The 17,013-nt window shown below is 41.6% G+C and overlaps 1 protein-coding gene across 1 annotated transcript in view; it reads right to left on the bottom strand.

Moving 5' to 3' along the window:
- The window catches only part of emc2 (ER membrane protein complex subunit 2), a 110,606-nt gene that overhangs the window by 27,739 nt on the left and 65,854 nt on the right, over nucleotides 1-17,013 (bottom strand). The window contains exons 8-10 of the mRNA XM_052023766.1: nucleotides 11,650-11,731; nucleotides 7,258-7,368; nucleotides 5,248-5,352 (exon numbers count right to left, since the gene is read on the bottom strand). Of these exons, the coding sequence (XP_051879726.1) occupies nucleotides 5,248-5,352; nucleotides 7,258-7,368; nucleotides 11,650-11,731 (298 nt within the window). The remainder of the gene's footprint in view (nucleotides 1-5,247; nucleotides 5,353-7,257; nucleotides 7,369-11,649; nucleotides 11,732-17,013) is intronic.

Here is a 17,013-nt window from a genome sequence, read left to right as displayed (position 1 = left end):
CACCCATGGAAAAATACAATCTACCCTATCTATACCTTTCATAATCTTATATAATTCGATCAGGACACCCCTCAGCTTCCGATGCTCCAATTAAAACAATCCAAGTTTGTCCAACCTCTCCTTATAGCTAACGTACTCCAATTCAGGCAACACTCTGGCGTACCTCTTCTGCACCCTCTCCAAAGCCTCCAACATCCTTCTTCTTGTGTGGTGACCAAAACTGCACACAATATTCCAAACCAATGTTTTATACAGCTACAATTTGACTTCCCAACTTTATACTCAATGCCCCAACCAATGAAGACAAGCATGCCATATGCCTTCTTTACCATTCTAGCTACTTGTGTTGGCACTTACACCAATATTTCTCCACCAATATTTCCAACTGATCTTTATCCTTCTGTATACTGTGACAACCTTTCTCACTACCCACAACTCCACACATTTTTGTGTAATCTGGAAATGTACTAATCAGTCCATCTACATTTTCATCCAGATCATTTATATATATTTATCACAAACAACGGGCTTCAATACTGATCCCTGTGGAACACTACTGGTCACTGACTTCTGTTCAGAGAAACACCCCTCAATCACTATCCTCTGTCTTCTATGATGAAACCAATTTTGTACCCAACTTACCAACTCACTGTGGATCCAACGTGAGCCTTGTCAAATGCTGTACTAAAGTCCATGTAGACAACAGCCACTGCCTCATTAATCATCTTTGTCACTTCCTCGAAAAACTCAATCAAATTTGTGAGATGTGACCTCCCCCGCACAAAGCAACGCTGACTTTCCCCAATATCTATGCTATTGCAAATGCAAGTAATTGCTGTCCCTGAGAATCTTCTCCAACAATTTCCCTACCACTAATGTAAGGTTCACTAGCCTATAAATTCCTGATTTGTCCCTGTTGTCCTTAACAAAGGAACAACATTAACTATTCTGCAGTCTCCTGGGGACCTCGCCTGTGACTAAAGAGGATACACAGATCTCTATCAAGACCCAGCAATCTCCTGTCTTGGCTCCCTCAGTATCCTGGGATAGATTCCACCAGGATGAGGAAGAGCACATTGCATTATTGTGCCCGGGGTGGGAGGGGAGGTGGTGATGGGGACGCGAGAACCTATGGATTAGTGTAAGTGGATACTTTGGCAGAAATGTGGTGGATTGAAGGGCCTGTTTCCATGCTGTGTGACTCTATAACTCCATTTATGATTTAAATTTTTTTGGCACTGTATGCCTTATAAAGCTCAGGATTCCACAATCTTTATGAAGCTGCCATTTTCAGGTTTCGTAAACCTCAGCTCTTGAAAACCATCCCTTTATATTGTATCCACTTACTCTTCCTTCCAAAATACATTTTTTCACATGGCTTTGCAGGCCATGTGTCTGCCACAACACTGGTCTTAATCCTCTTGGAGTCTGTTACCATCTCCCCTACCTTTCATTTATAGTTCTGCATCTTTTCAAATTATACCCTTCAAACTTGCTCAATTCATTAATAAGCATCAATATTCTCAATGTTGACCCCTGGGGAACACTGTATACCTTCAGTCTGAAAAACAACCCCTCAACCATTGCTCTGAAGCAGCCATTTTAGCATTACAGAGGTCTACACAAGACCAAATGTGAAAACCCCATTTAAGGGCTTTCTTCCAGCTCCCCAGCAATTAGTGTATGGGGATCTGAATGTCTGTTCCAAGAAGCCTGTGTTAGATTGTTCCTATCCGATTTCAGGTGCCACATGGACACTGGGAGGACTACAGAGGAATGTTGCTGCTGGCCAGAACTGTCCAAGAGTAATATGCCAACTCTTTGCACATTCAAAACTTCAGAAGGCAACACATTTTTCATTTCATCAGCCTCTCTAGATGTTCAAAACAATTCTGCATGCCAAATATACAATTACTTGGAATAGAGCAAGTCTCAGCAATCTTATGTCATGCAAAATACACTTCTCCCTCTCTCTCTCACACACACAAACACACACAGAATTTAATGTTAATGCTTTATCAGTAGTTCCTACATATTTATCCTCAGGAAATAATGTAGTTTGAGATGTAAAGCAATATTGCTGTATTTAAAGATGTGGAAAAACCTGTTAACAATTTTCCAGTTTATTGTTTCTTGGTAGTTTTGCTAACTGATCCACTAAAATGAAAGGTTTGACAAAATGAGTCCCTCTCCATCATTGCAGGTGATTTCAACCAGGCCACATTCAAGAGTGTGTTACCGAAATACTACCAGCAAGTCTCCTGTCCCACCAGGGGCTCAAACACCCTTGACCATGGCTAGACAACCATCAAAGATGCCTACCAAGCCACCCCCCTCCCTCATTTTGGTAAGTCAGACCACCAGACTGTGCTCCTTCTCTCTGCACACAAACAGAAGCTGAAATTGGAGGATCCAGTACAGAAAGTCATACAGTGCTGGTCTGAGGAAATAGATGAGCTTCTACATGATTGAGTCAGTGGATTGGTCCATGTTCAAAGACTCAGCTGCCAGCCTAGATGAGTATGTCACTACCATCACGGACTTTATCAGCAAGTGTGTACCAAAGAGGACAATCAGGATGTTCCCATACCGGAAACCATGGATGAACCGGGAGGTCCACTCCCTACTGAAGTCTAGGACTGCAGCATTCAAATCAGGTGACTCTGACCTTTACAAGAAATTGAGATATGACCTCTGTAAAGCTATCAGAGATGCCAATAGACAATATCAGTCCAAAATTGAGTCTCAGACCAGCTGTCAGATTTTATATGTTATAACGGGCTACAAAACGAAGTCGGGCAACATTATCGACAACAGCACATCCCTTTCCGATGAGCTTAATGCATTCTATGCATGTTTTGAACAGAAGGGGATTGGTATGTCACCATTCACCCCAACAGCTTCCAATGAACCTGAACCCATGGTCACCGTTGAGGACATAAGATCAGTCTTACAGAGAGTGAACCCTTAGAAAGCATCTGGCCCAGATGGTGTCCCTGGCTGTGTCCTTAGATCCTGTGCAGATCAGCTGGTGGGGATATTTGCAGACATTTTTAACCTCTCCCTGCTTCAGTCTGAAATTCCCACCTGCCTTAAGACCACTATCATCCTGGTACCTAAGAAAAACAAGGTAACGTGCCTCAATGACTACCACCCGATGGCTCTGACATCCACCATCATGAAGTGATTTGAGAGGCTGGTCATGGCACACATTAACTCCAATGTCTCAGAAAACCTCGACCCACTGCAATTTGCCTACCATTGAAACAGGTCTACGGCGGACGCCATCTCCCTGGCCCTACACTCATCTCTGGAACACCTAGACAGTAAAGACACCTACATTAGACTATTGTTTATTGACTACAGCTCCACCTTCAATACTATAATTCCTAGCAAACTCCACCAAACTCCGAGACCTGGGACTCAACACCTCCCTCTGCAACTGGATCCTTCACTTCCTGACCAACAGATCGAAATCAGTAAGGATAGGCAGCAATACCTCCGGCACAATTATTGTCAACACTGGTGCCCCACAAGGCTGCATCCTCAGCCCCCTACTCTACTCCATATGCACTCATGACTGCATGGCTAGATTCTGCTCTAATGCCACCTACAAGATTGCAGGTGATACAGAGCTTAGTGACATGGTAACATGACAACAACCTTTCCCTCAATGTCATCACGGCTTGGTAAGGCAACTGCTCTGCCCAGGGCCACAAGAAACTGCAGAGAGTTGTGGACACAGCTCAGCACATCACAGAAACCAGCCTCCCCTCCATGGACTATACTTCTCGCTGCCTCTGTAAAGTAGCCAACATAATCAAAGACCCCACCCACCCCGGACATTCTCTCTTCTCCCCTCTCCCAACGGGCAGAAGATACAAAAGCCTGAAAGCACATACCACCAGGCTCAAGGACAGTTTCTATTCTGCTGTTATAAGACTATTGAATGGTTCCCTAGTACGATAAGATGGACTCTTGACCTCACAATCTACCTCATTATGACCTTGCACCTTATTGTCTACCTGCACTGCACTTTCTCTGTAGCTGTGACACTTTACTCTGCATTCTGTATTGTTTTACCTTGTACTACCTCAATGCACTGTGTAATGAATTAATCTGTATGAACAGTATGCAAGACAAGTTTTTCACTGTACCTCAGTACAAGTGACAATAATAAACCAATTCCAAAATGTTCTTGCAAGAGTTGCAAAAAAAGTCAATATTATGACCATTCATAGCACCTAACATCTAATTAAGCTATTTACCTATTGTGAACTATTTAAACAGTTGCCTTTTAGTAGATCTTCTTGCCAGCACAATTGGGCATGGCAGCATAGTGGACAAGCTAGCTCCAAGGATTTAAATTCAAGTTTCACTGTTGTTGGGTGTGAAAATGAATTCAAAACATCTGGTATAAATAACCAAGACAAATGAAGGGCTTTTTTTGGAATTGCTGTCCTCTGGCATACTTGAAGCATATAGTACCAGCCAGATCTAAAAGTGAAACTGAGCATTTAGTAGTTAAATGATAAATCTAGGAAGCTTTCCAATAATTCAGACCTTCGCGACTGTCAAAAGATTCAACCAAAATGTTTTGGGGTTTGTGAGTAATATTGAGGAAATACTCATAAACAAACCAAAGGCAAAAATGAAGTGATAGTACACGATGAGGCAAGTGAACTCATCATTGAGCCTGTGAAGGAAAGAACCTAGCCTTGAAATCTGTGTCATCCTTTGAACTCTGCAAAGCCAATTCAATACGTAAAAGCTGCTGCACTTGCCAATTAGAAATCCATCCACCAAACACGCAGAACCTCAAGCCTTCTAATGTGAGTTTTCTACAATACTGTAAACAACACAGCTCAGCATCCAACTATAGTCAACTTACGCACTGCCAAAACCCTGGACTGTTACATTCCCTCTGGCGCTTCTGTATTCCATTGTGGAGACCTTGATGAAGAACATGCAAGTGTTCTGGGATGGAAGACATGACTGAACCCTCCTTCTCAGCATTTTACCGGAGTGGAATGCCTCAACAGCTCCTAATAAGTTTCTCAGAGACCTTGGATAAACCAAAAACCAAATTGTACTCTAATCCAAACCATCAGCCTTTTGCCAGTGGACTTCTGCGTAGCATACCACGTTCAGTTTTTGAATTCTTGCTACCTGATTTGTCTTCATCTAAGGTCCAAGTGGGACTGAAGTAAACTGTAAGTGAAAAAAACTATTTGCATTCTTACTCACTTGATAAGCCTTGTTGATCTGCATAGCTGCCCAAGTAGCATATCTCATGTTGTCCTTTTTAATTTTAGCATTGGCTTTAGGATTAGATGCAATGTGACTTGCAGACTACAAGGGAAAAGAGAAAAGCTGTTTCAATTTCTTCCTGCACTAGTTGCACATTCTGCAAAGGAAATCACATTAAGCTATAAATCACTGGTCTGACCACAAATGGAACATTGCACCTAGTTCTGTGCACCACACTTTAGGGAAGATGTCAAGGCTTTGGAGGGGATCCAGAAGAGATTTGTAAAATGAATCCAGGGATGAGGGACTTTAGTTCTGTAGATATATTGAAGAAACTGGTATTGTTCTCCTTGGAACAAAGAAGGTTGTGAGAGAATTGGATATTTAAAATCATGAAAGGTACAGGGAAAGAAACTGGATCGGTGGAGGGGTCAGGAACTTGAGGACTGGCAGAAGAACCAATGGTAGCATGAAGAAAAATCTCTTCTGTGGCCAGAGTCTGAAATGCACAGCCAAGGGAACAGTGAAAGCAAATACAACTGTTGCAGTCAACAGGAGCTGGAAGAATTTGAAGAGTAAGTGGAGTCAGCAGGGATGCTTTTACATTGAGCTCGTAAGGATTCTTTTTTTTTCAATCTTTTTATTAGTTTTCAAATTAATACAGATTAATATATAACATCAATATTTGTACATGTAATACAAAGAGATCAAGAGAACAATCATGGCATGGATAATCATAAAAAACAATAAAGTATAAAAAAAATCTGTAAATCCAACGATCTCTTAGTGAATGAATATAATATAAAAGAAAGGAAAGAAAAAGATTTATTATATAAATATAAAAGAAAGGAAAAAAAATCCCAAAAGAATAAGAAAAATTATAAATAATACATCAAACCAAACTAAGCTAAACAAAAAAAAATTTCAAAACAAAACAACAAACAGAAAAAAAACTGGACTAAAATTTCTCAGTAGAAACAGAGCAATATTATGTCATCAACTCCATTCCTCTAAGTTGAAAGGTTATTACAAGGGGATCTATATCATGTGAAAATATTGAATAAATGGACTCCAAACTTCCTCAAATTTAAGCGAAGGATCAACAGTACCACTCCTAATTTTTTTCCAAGTTTAAACATGATATAGTTTGAGAGAACCATTGAAAAGTAGTAGGGGGTATTGGATCCTTCCATTTAAGCAAAATGGATCGTTTGGCCATTAGCTCATGAGGATTCAACAAGCCAAATGGCCTCTCTCCCAGCTTGAACCATTCTGTGGTTCCCCATTATTATGAGTCAAGAATACACCTTGGTACATTATGAACATTTCCATGTACATATATTGCTACAGAGCAACTGGACCTTCCACCAGCCAGATGGACCACAGAAATAACACAAGCTGGTAAAAGCAGGAACTTATTGCACCCAAAGACCCTGAATGCAGATATATTTCAAACTCTTCTAACATGAGCTAGTTGTTCTTTCGTTAGGTGTTGAGAAACATGTATTACCCCAGAGAAGTATAGTGTAGAAATTCTCTCAAATGCTTCTCCCAGTTCATGTGGAAAGGCTGAAAAGTTGTTGCCCTGAGAGCAGGGACAACTAAGGGGAGATTTAATTCCATTGTTCAAATGTGAAAGGTTTTGATTTAGAAGATAGGGATTAATTGTTTCCATTGGCAGCACGGTTGGTAACCAGATGGCACAGCTTCAGCTGTATTTGTTTAACACTGCAAGTTGTTGTGATCTGGGACATGAGGCTTGAAGGGGCAGTGGAAGCAGTTTCAACAGGAACTTTCAAAAGGAACATGGGTGAAAAAGAAAAGTTGGAGGGCTTTGGAAAAGAGTGGGATTAATCAGATCCCCAGGCAGGATGGATATAGCCTTCTGTACTGTGTATTACTCTGATTCTTTAAGACATTGTCGCAAATGAAAAATAATCTAATTTTTTTAATGGAGAGATTATATGACTTCAGCTGAAGCGATTCCCTTAATATGCTTCATCTTACCATGTACAGCCCAAACAATGCCCGCATGTTTCTGTTGTTTAGTTTCAGTGCTTGGGAAAAGTATTTGCGAGAGATTTCCAGGTTTTCAAGTCCACCTTGGGTGTATTTCACCTGTGGAAAATGGGAATTCATAAGAATAAGAGTCAAAGTAGGATTTCAATCAAAAGAGTGTAAAACCACACACTGTGCAATCAGATTGAAACTAGTTTCTAATCAGCTACTCACATTGTCTTCTAAGGTGTGAAGCATATATTTGAAAAATGGGTGTTTTGGGTGTTGTGATTACAAAGAATGAACAACACACAGTAACAGGCCATTGGCCCATGTAGATACAGTAATTATGCTCCTCTCAATCCCCTCCCACCTTATCTCATCTCTGTTCTTTCAATTCTCTCTCCCATTTGGTTAGCTTTTCCTGAACTGCACCTGACTCATCTACACTCTAGGGCCAACAATTCCAAAGTCTTACCACTCTCCAAATAAAGGTACTGCGATAGGATTTCCCCAGCACATATACTAGCGATTCCCTGATCAGAAAAACAAAGCATCATACTGGTAGCACTTTATTTTTTTATTTTTCTGTACCCAGACACAGCAAAAGGCATTGTTCTTCCTGGGCTTGTTCTCTTGCAACAGTGTACTGCAAGTACAGCCTGACAAAGGCATTGTTCACCACACAACAGTTCCACAAGCAGATTGTGGATACCTAACTTAATCCCATTAAAAACAGCATACAACCATCCCCCCTGCCCCGAGTCCCGAGGTTCATTTTAACTTGTCCTGTAGTTCCTAAGGGGCATAATTGGAGTTGAGATACAGATCAGCCATGATCTAATCAAATGGTGCAATAGGCTTGAGGGTTTCCAACTGTCCTTTTGCAATAATGAGAGGCATATCCCAATGACACACTTGTGGCATATGCTGTTTGTGGGTTATTTTAGTGCCATGAAGACCCAGGATTACTACAAGCTGAATACAGGAGTGCATCGAGTCCTTCAACCTTGTATCTAAACCCAACAATTCTTCACTGCAAACATTGCATTTTCTCTCCCTAATACACATCACTACACACACATACACAATTACACTAAGAGAGGAGGGCATTTCTGGTTCCCATACATTAGAAAGGATGTGAAGGTCCTCGAGGACTGAAGATTTACCAGAAAGTTTCCAGAAACAAGTCTAGTCTGAAGATCTGGGCACTTTTCTCCCTGGAGAACAGCAGGTTGAGAAAATTTGACAGAGATACATAAAATTATGATGGGTTTAGGAAGGGTAAATGGGGAAACTGTATGGTTCAATGAGAGATAGATTCAAATTCTAAACACAAAAAACTGCAGATGTTGGAAATCTGAAATAAAAACAGACTGGTGGAAACACTCTGCAGGTCAGTATCTGCTGCAGAGAAACTGTTAACGTTTCTGGTGGATGACCTTTCATCAAAACTGGGAAAACAAAAAAAAACAAGCATGTTTTAAGTTGCAGAGAGGGGGAAGGAATGGGACAGCAAAGGGAATAGCTGAGAGACTGGAGACATTGCAGCTGGTGTCATTTGAGAGAGGGTGGTGACTGCTTGTTAATCACAGCTGATCTGTCTGCAGATGTAAATAGATGGAGAGGGAGAGGAATGAGGGTGCATCTGTTTTCTCCAGCACAGAGAATACCACACTGTGAGCAGTGAATGTAGTACACTAAACTGAAAGAAGTGCAATTAGATTATTGCTTCACCTGGAAGGGATGTTTGCATTCTGGGATTTGAGTAGAGATAAAAGAGCAGGTGCATCTCTTGTGACTACCTGGGATGGTGCCACGAGTACAGATAAGGGGATGGGCAGAAATGTCATTTCAATGGGCAAAAGACACAGCATCTGTGGGGGTGGTGACAAAAAGACACTAATTTGCATTCAGGGCATGGTTTCAGTGTTGGAACTTGTAAGGGTGGTACAAAGACAATCAGGGCTCTCACAGGGGAACTGGATAACTACTTGAGGGAAAATAGTTCACAAACTCAGAACAAAAACTTAACTGGATCAGTTGGATAAATACTGCAACTAGAACAGAACAAAAGCTGAGTAACCAGTCACCCTAACACCTTCCCACAATCTATAAGACAGTTCAGGAACATGACTGAACACTCTTGCCTGAATGAATACAGCTCCAATAACACTCAAGAAGCTCAACACCATTGAAGATAAAGCAGCCTGCCTACCACCCATCCACCTTCCTGAACATTCATTCCCTTCACCACTGGCTCACTGTAGCTCCAGAGTGTTCCATCCACAAAATACAGCACAGTAACTTGGCAAGGACTCTTTGACAGCACCTGCTAACCGCACTACCCCATCACCAAAAGAGCATGAGCAGACACCACATGGGAATGCCATCATCGGCAAGCTCCCCATCAAGTCACACTGGGCCAAATTCCTATAACTCCTTACCCAACAGTACCAAGGAAGTGCCATCATCACAAGGACTCCAGTGGTTGAAGAAGACAGCTCACCACCATCTTTTCAAGGGCAGTTAATGGAAGCGCATTAAATGTTGCCCTTGCCAGCAAGGCTCACATCCTCAGAGAAAATTAAAAGTAGAATATGTCGAAAGGAGGGGGAGAAAAGCAACCTGCTTATTTTGAACCATAAATTCAGCAGGATTAAACAGAACCCAGAAATGTTTATCCAAAGCCACGGGTAATTCTATGCTGACCAAGGTTCATGTAGCATGATGTAACACAGGAGGCAGGCGTGTAGCTCAAATATGGCTGGATTGGCACCTCCAAGAACTACCCAATTGCTCCTGCTCCAATTCTCTTTCTGCAGAGCCTTACATTACTTTTTTCCAAGTATTTAGCCAATTCCCTTTGTAAATTTTGATTGAATCTGCATCCAGGGCCCTTTCAGGTAGCATGTCCCAAATCACAATTCTTTTTATTTGTTACTCATGATGCCCTGGGATCTTTACCAGATAAACTGAAATCCACCTCCTCTGGCTGCTGACCTTTCTGTCACTGGGAACAATTTTCCTCAAATAAGCAATTCATCATTTTGAACAGTTCTATCATATATCCTCTTGGCCATCTCTGATCTGAGGTGAACAAATTTGGGTTTTCTATACAAGAATCATTTAAGTAAATCTGTTGATACATTATACTATAGTTATACACTGTCAAGGTCCTGATGCAGGATCTCAACCTGATTTGTCGACCATCCCTTTGCTTCCACACAGATGTTGCGTGACCCGCTGAGCTCTTCCAGCAGTTTGTTTGTTGCTCTGTTAGTAACATAGGGACAGGGTAAGATCATTCACTCTCTCCAACTTATTCTGTCAACCAGTGAGATCATGGCTAACATGGAATGTCGGCCCAAAATGTCAACTGTTCATTTCCCTCCATAGGTGCTGCTTGACCTGCTGAGTTCCTCCAGCACTTTTTGTGTGTTTCTCAAGATAATGGCTAATCTGTGCCATGATTTCATATGCCTTGTCTCTTAAGTCCTTCAGCTGACAAAAATGTTGTCAATCATAAATATAAAATCAACATTTGATCTAGCATCTACAGAAAAAGTTCCAAACTTCCCCTGTCTTTGGCACAGTAAAGTATTTCCTGATTTCCCTTCTTAAAGTCTGGCACACTTTGCAAATATTAGTCTGAAATGCAACCCAGTGGAAATAGTTTCTCTCTCTACCTGATGTTCCCCCAAATATCCTGAAAACTTGGATCAAACTAAGCAACCTTCTAAATTTCAAGGAATACAACACAGCTTTTTCTCGAAACAGGTGCCAGGAATTGAACCCAACACTCCAACTGAAGTCGAGAAAGTGTTTTTATAAAGGATTCGTGAAATGCTTTGATTTTCAATTACATGTTTCAATTTATAAAGTTCAGAATCTCTTAGGTTTATTTGTTTGAAATAGCCTTCTTAATTTGCCTGCCATCTTCAAAGATTTAAACCCACATCCAAATTCCTCCATTGCATCACCCCCATTAAAATGCACCTTTATTTAATTTTATTCCTCATTCCTCCTTTAAAATGTACTACTGCACTCTTCTCTGCCAAGTTACATCTGACACATGTCCACCCTTTTCATTAGTCGATGTCTGCAACTGTCCTCCTCACTGCCTTCGACTTAAGAGTTTAGTGCCATCTACAAACTGAAACTGAAATGGGCAGCCTACTTTCATAAAACAAAATCCCACAGACATTATGGTCCTTGCTGTACAAAACTGTCCATTGCTTCCCTTGTATCATACTAGTAACCCCAACTCAAAAGCACATTCTTGACTCTATGATGCTTCAGGACATTCAAAGGATTTGAAAGGCACTAAAATACATACTTTGTTGTGTATACACCAACAGAATATGTTTAGAATAATCCACAAAGCTACCCCCCACTTACCTCAGCATAATGCTGACAGTACAGGTGATTATGAGGGTTAGTCATCATAAGTTCTTCTAAGCAAAATGCTGCTTTCCCATAACTGTGCAAAGGAGACAGAAAATTCAAGAATTCAGATGCCTTTGCCAAGTCATTTTAACCAAGTGTTTTTATGCAGCTATAAATTACAATCAAGATCAGCATTTTTCATCATTCACTGAAACAGAATTAAGAGTCCTGAAGTGCAAGGTCTCAACCCAAAATGCCAACTCTCCCTTCGCCTCCACAGATGTTGCTTGACCTGCTGAGTTCCTCCAGCAGCTAGCTTTTGGCTCTGGAAGTGTAAAAATCTAAAAGGATATTGGGAGGCTGCATGCTGTTGGAAAATTGGAAAATGAATTGGAAAAACAGATCCCACTGCAAGCTGAGGAAATTCATGCTATAATTCAGTGTAACAAACGGATTGTGAGCATGTCCCTTTGAACAGTTTGTAACATCAATAAATCATCAACAAGGTGCTTTTTAGAAATGGGATTCTGAGCTTCACTGAAGAGTTAGAGAGAGATACTGGAGGTATAACCTCCAAGTAATACACCTCACAGTACAGAGACTAAGTAATTTAGGTCTCAACTATCTTTTAATCCCCTTGAGCAAAGGCCACTGTTCCCATTCCTACTTGGAAGCAGTCACTAAAAATGTCAATACTGAAATGGATATATTCTTGCTATGTGATAAGGGACATGGAGGAAAGGTGGGGACATGCATTTGAGGTACCAATCAGTTATGACCTGACTCAAGGGGAAAAATGGTCTCTTCCTATTTCTATGTTACATTCTCTTCTCACCAATTATGACTTATTACAGTCACTTTTCACTCAGATCCCTTACATGAAGATAAATTCTTAGTGGACTAACAAAACACCGCTAGTCTTGGCAAGCCATGAAACTATCAGCAGTCCTTAAGCCTTTCAGACACTCCGCTTGCTGCCTGCCCAGAATCCAACATGGCCAATGTCCTTCACAGGATCACAGCTGACAATTTGAACAGATGAGCCTCGGACAAAGCTGCTCATTACACGCTAGAAGCCAATTCAGTGGCTAATCATTTCTCCACTCCAGCTCCTTATAACATTTGGTTCAAGACTGCTGAACTGTGACCAAAATAACACCGTACCTTCACAGCACAAACACTGGGCTGCAAGAATGGGTAACAATACACAAAGTAATAAATTACAATAGAGGAAGAAAAAATATTTTAATAAACCTCTTGTGGGTTAGCACAAACAGAAAATTAAATATAATTTCAAAATATGAAAGAGTTTGGACTCTAGATCCTAATTACTTCAATTGTTTGATCTCTATACATTTCCTTAGAAAACTCATTGAATTTTTGGCTTGTAATCCTCGGTTTACTTTTGCATTCAATATAATAACAACTCTTTTCATTCCTTCTGTTGCTCTGATGTGAGTTGTTTCTTATTGTATTCTGCTTTGCACTTAACTACCTCACTGATCTGTTCACAAGTTAGAAACTTACCCATTATCAGAATAAACTGTGATTAAGACTAAATTTAATACAATAACTAATACTCCCATTGATCACTGTAACCAAAATAGAATATGGAGGAATGGGAAAATATATCAACTCCACAAGGGCCAGGAAGGAGGGAACAAACTACAGGACTGAAGAGAAAGCTAATGGAGCAAAGACTGGAGCCAGGTGCAGAGGCCAGCAGAAAGGGTTCAGGAGGCCAGTGTGCAGAGGATGGCAGGGGTGGAGTGAGGGGAGTGGGGTGGACGGGGATGGAGTAGGGGCTGGGCTAGACTACAGAAGCCAGCATGGGAGGAGAGTGTGGGGGCCGAGGTACAAGAGGTCAGTGGTAGGGAGGAACAGGATTTGAGAGGTAACTAGGGAAGGGTGGGGGCAGGAGGCTGTGTGCAATAGGGGGAGGGTGGGTGCAGGGAGAGGGTGGGTGCAGTAGGGAGGGAGAGGGTGGGTGCAGTAGGGAGGGTGCAGAGAAAGGGTGGGTGCAGTAGGGATGGTGAGGAAGAGGGTGGGTGCAGTAGGGAGGGTGCAGTAGGGAGAGTGCAGGGAGAGGGTGGGTGCAGTAGGGAGAGTGCGGAGAGGATGGGTGCAGTTAGAGGGTGGGTGCAGTAGGGAGAGTGCAGGGAGAGGGTGGGTGCAGTAGGGAGAGTGCAGGGAGAGGGTAGGTGCAGGTAGAGGGTGGGTGCAGTAGGGAGGGTGCAATAGGGAGAGTGCAGGGAGAGGGTGGGTGCAGTAGGGAGAGTGCAGGGAGAGGGTGGGTGCAGTAGGGAAGGTGCAGTAGGGAGAGTGCAGGGAGAGGGTGGGTGCAGTAGGAAGGGCGCAGGGAGAGGGCGGGTGCAGTAGGGAGGGTGCAGGGAGGGGGTGGGTGCAGTAGGGAGGGTGCAGGGAGAGGGTGGGTGCAGTAGGGAGGATGCAGGGAGAGGATAGGTGCAGTAGGGAGGGTGGGTGCAGTAGACTGAAGATTGGATTCCATGACATTGGGGATCTCAGAAGGAAGCAGAGATGAATGATGCCGGGCCTCACTCTTGTTGAGGATGGGGATGTTCTTGGAGCCTCTTCCAGCTGTTAGGTGTCTGATCTGTTTTATTGTCTCATCCATTCACAGCTTGAGGTGGCAGGAATGTAACAGTCTCAAAGATAAATCAGCCATTCAGGACAATGATGAAAAAGAATGTCTTCACCAAGAGGGTGGTAAATCACTGGAATTCTCTCTCTCCAAGAGGGCTGTGGAGGCTCAGCTGCTGTCTATTCAACACAGGGATCACCCATTGGTGGATAAAGAGGGAATCCATGTACATGGGGTTAGTACAGGAAAATGACACTGAAGGAAAAGATATCAACAATGATCTTATTAAAATAGAAAAGCAGTTGTGAGGGCCACTTCTGTTTTTATTTCATTTTCTTTTTTTTAATCTTCTATTTACTTTCTTCATAAGAGTCCTTTGCTGTGCGGTACCTGTCCGTCGAGGCACATTTTAAGCAAGCTGACTTGATTCCTGGCAGTAGGAAGTAAATCACATGAGACCAACAATACTCTATGTATCTGATTCACTACTGCAGCTTTCAAGTTTCTTTAAGGAAGTGAAAAATACATTAGAATAGTTAACCTCAGCCCTTTGCCCATTCTTGCCTCAAAACAGTGTTTGTGATTTGATGCTGCTGGATTTTTGTTCACCTTTTGTTTAATTTTCTACAAACAATACATATTATTTCTGTAAAGAAATACACAAGAGGAATGATTTTGTTTAGGCTTGTGAGCAATGATATTGTCTGGAATAGTGTCCTCAATGAAAAGCTGTTGAGCAACCCTTAAACCAAAGGCATTGAACTTATGCCTTAGATACAGCATTAGAGTCAAGTAATACAGCAAGGAAACAGGCTCTTCAGCCCAACTCATCCATGCCAACCAAGGTACCCATCTAAACTAATCCCACCTGCCAGCATTAGCCTATATCCCTCTAAACCTTTCCTAGCCATGTACATGTTTAAGTGTCTTTTAAATGTTGTCATTGTGCACAAGTAAAATACATTTAACTTGCAGATGAGGAAACGCTTTCCTGTATTTTAGAAACAATAACCTCCATGCCTGCAAACTACCCCTACACCAAAAAAGAAGCAAAGATAGGGTTAAAACAAAATGATTATTCAATAACAGCTAAATGACACAATTGGGAGACCATCCACATGACAAGTATGCCTGTTGCTCACATGATATAATAAACATGTTGAATGTCACAAGAGAAACAGGCAGATTTTCATAGTCGATGGACTCCCAATTGGTCATTCAGTAACAAGTAAATGGCAAAAATGTTTACTCAGTCTTTATTTTTTTGTGTGGGGATGGGGGTTGCTGTGGTGGTGGTTAGAGTTTTTAAAATCGAAAGCAAAACACTACAATTTCTTAAACAAATTACAGTTTGACAAATTGATGGATTAATTTCACTTCCAAATTCTACATACTGCAATCTCTCCAAGGAGATGAAATTCAAGAGAGTGCTGACCTACAAGTCATCCCTTGTGAAATTTCTGTTTGTGAGGCCAAAATAAGGTTAACACTAGAACTAATTGCAAACAGGGAAATTATCTGCAGAGCAAAACAGCCTTTTCCAAATAAAATTGTAGCTGTTGTAACATTTCCAAAATAGGCTTACAACCCAGCAGTAAATCATATGAACATTACGGTATTATTTTTCGCAACCAAATACATAAACAAAGTTGATTAATGACTTCACACTGTTCACTTCAGCTATACACTTCAATGAAACAGTTACCAGTCCCCAGCACCAGATTCTTCTCATGACCATTTCCATCAGTAGAGGAGCTCAAACCTCAAGAATGGCTTTTGCCACTCCTTTCGTGTTTTGTAACAAGGAGGTTTGGCTACATTTACATTCTTGCTGCTGTCAAAGGTTGATGAAAATGTGAAGATTGTTGGCACAGCCACACAAAGCCTAGCAATATTTGGAGTACGCTATGGTCTTGGAAGTTAATTTACATTGAGAGTCAGATCTGGTTTCAAATAATGGGAATCAAAATTACCATCAGCTGCACAAACACAAGATTTTGCACATACTTAAACCGAAGTGCATGCATATCATGGCCAAGAATGAAGTTCCAATTCATCAGCTCACTTTGGTGAGGAGGGTTTAACCACTATGTTACAAAATGTTCCTAGGCGCTACAATCACCAAGCAGCTGCCAAATAGCATGCTGCCATTTTCTGCTGGGCATCCAGTGAAAATATCCACTTCTCATAATGGCAGCCTACACAACATTCTGCAAACACATCATGACAATTAATTTGGCAGCGCCAATGAAGGAACTGTGACGCTGGTGAGAAGAAAGTCCAGATGCAGTGGAACAGCTGATTGAAAAGCCACAGCTGGACCAAGCACCTACTCTTCATCTTTACACCATTAAAGATGGAAGAGATTTTTCTGGATGCTGTCCTACAGTGTGAACTGATACCAAAAGCAACAGCGCATTTCAAAACACCTTTGGCTGGTCCTAGTTTTTAACTGGTTCATGGTGGCAAACATTAAGCTCAATTATGACAGTGTAATGGATGGAGAGCAGTCACAATTCGCTGCACTACAATACAGGGCAGGTGAATACTGAGTATCCAGCACCTATCACTGATACGTACTCTTTTCAAACAAGGTTACACTTTACAGAACATTGGCTGCAGGGCACAAATCCTCCTATGTTCAGTTTCCATCCCCTCCATGCTTAGTACTATGCTGAAGACCTTACACAATCTCAGGGAACTGTTTACAAGCTCTTGGCACTTCTGGAAAAGGCAGTCATTTACAGATTTGAGAAGTCACTTAAAAAGCCTGG

This window comes from Pristis pectinata, chromosome 9 (genome assembly GCF_009764475.1).
Source record: "Pristis pectinata isolate sPriPec2 chromosome 9, sPriPec2.1.pri, whole genome shotgun sequence".
NCBI classification, from domain to species: domain Eukaryota; kingdom Metazoa; phylum Chordata; class Chondrichthyes; order Rhinopristiformes; family Pristidae; genus Pristis; species Pristis pectinata.
Note: the sequence above shows the minus strand (reverse complement) of the source record. Positions and strands in the feature narration are given on the sequence as shown.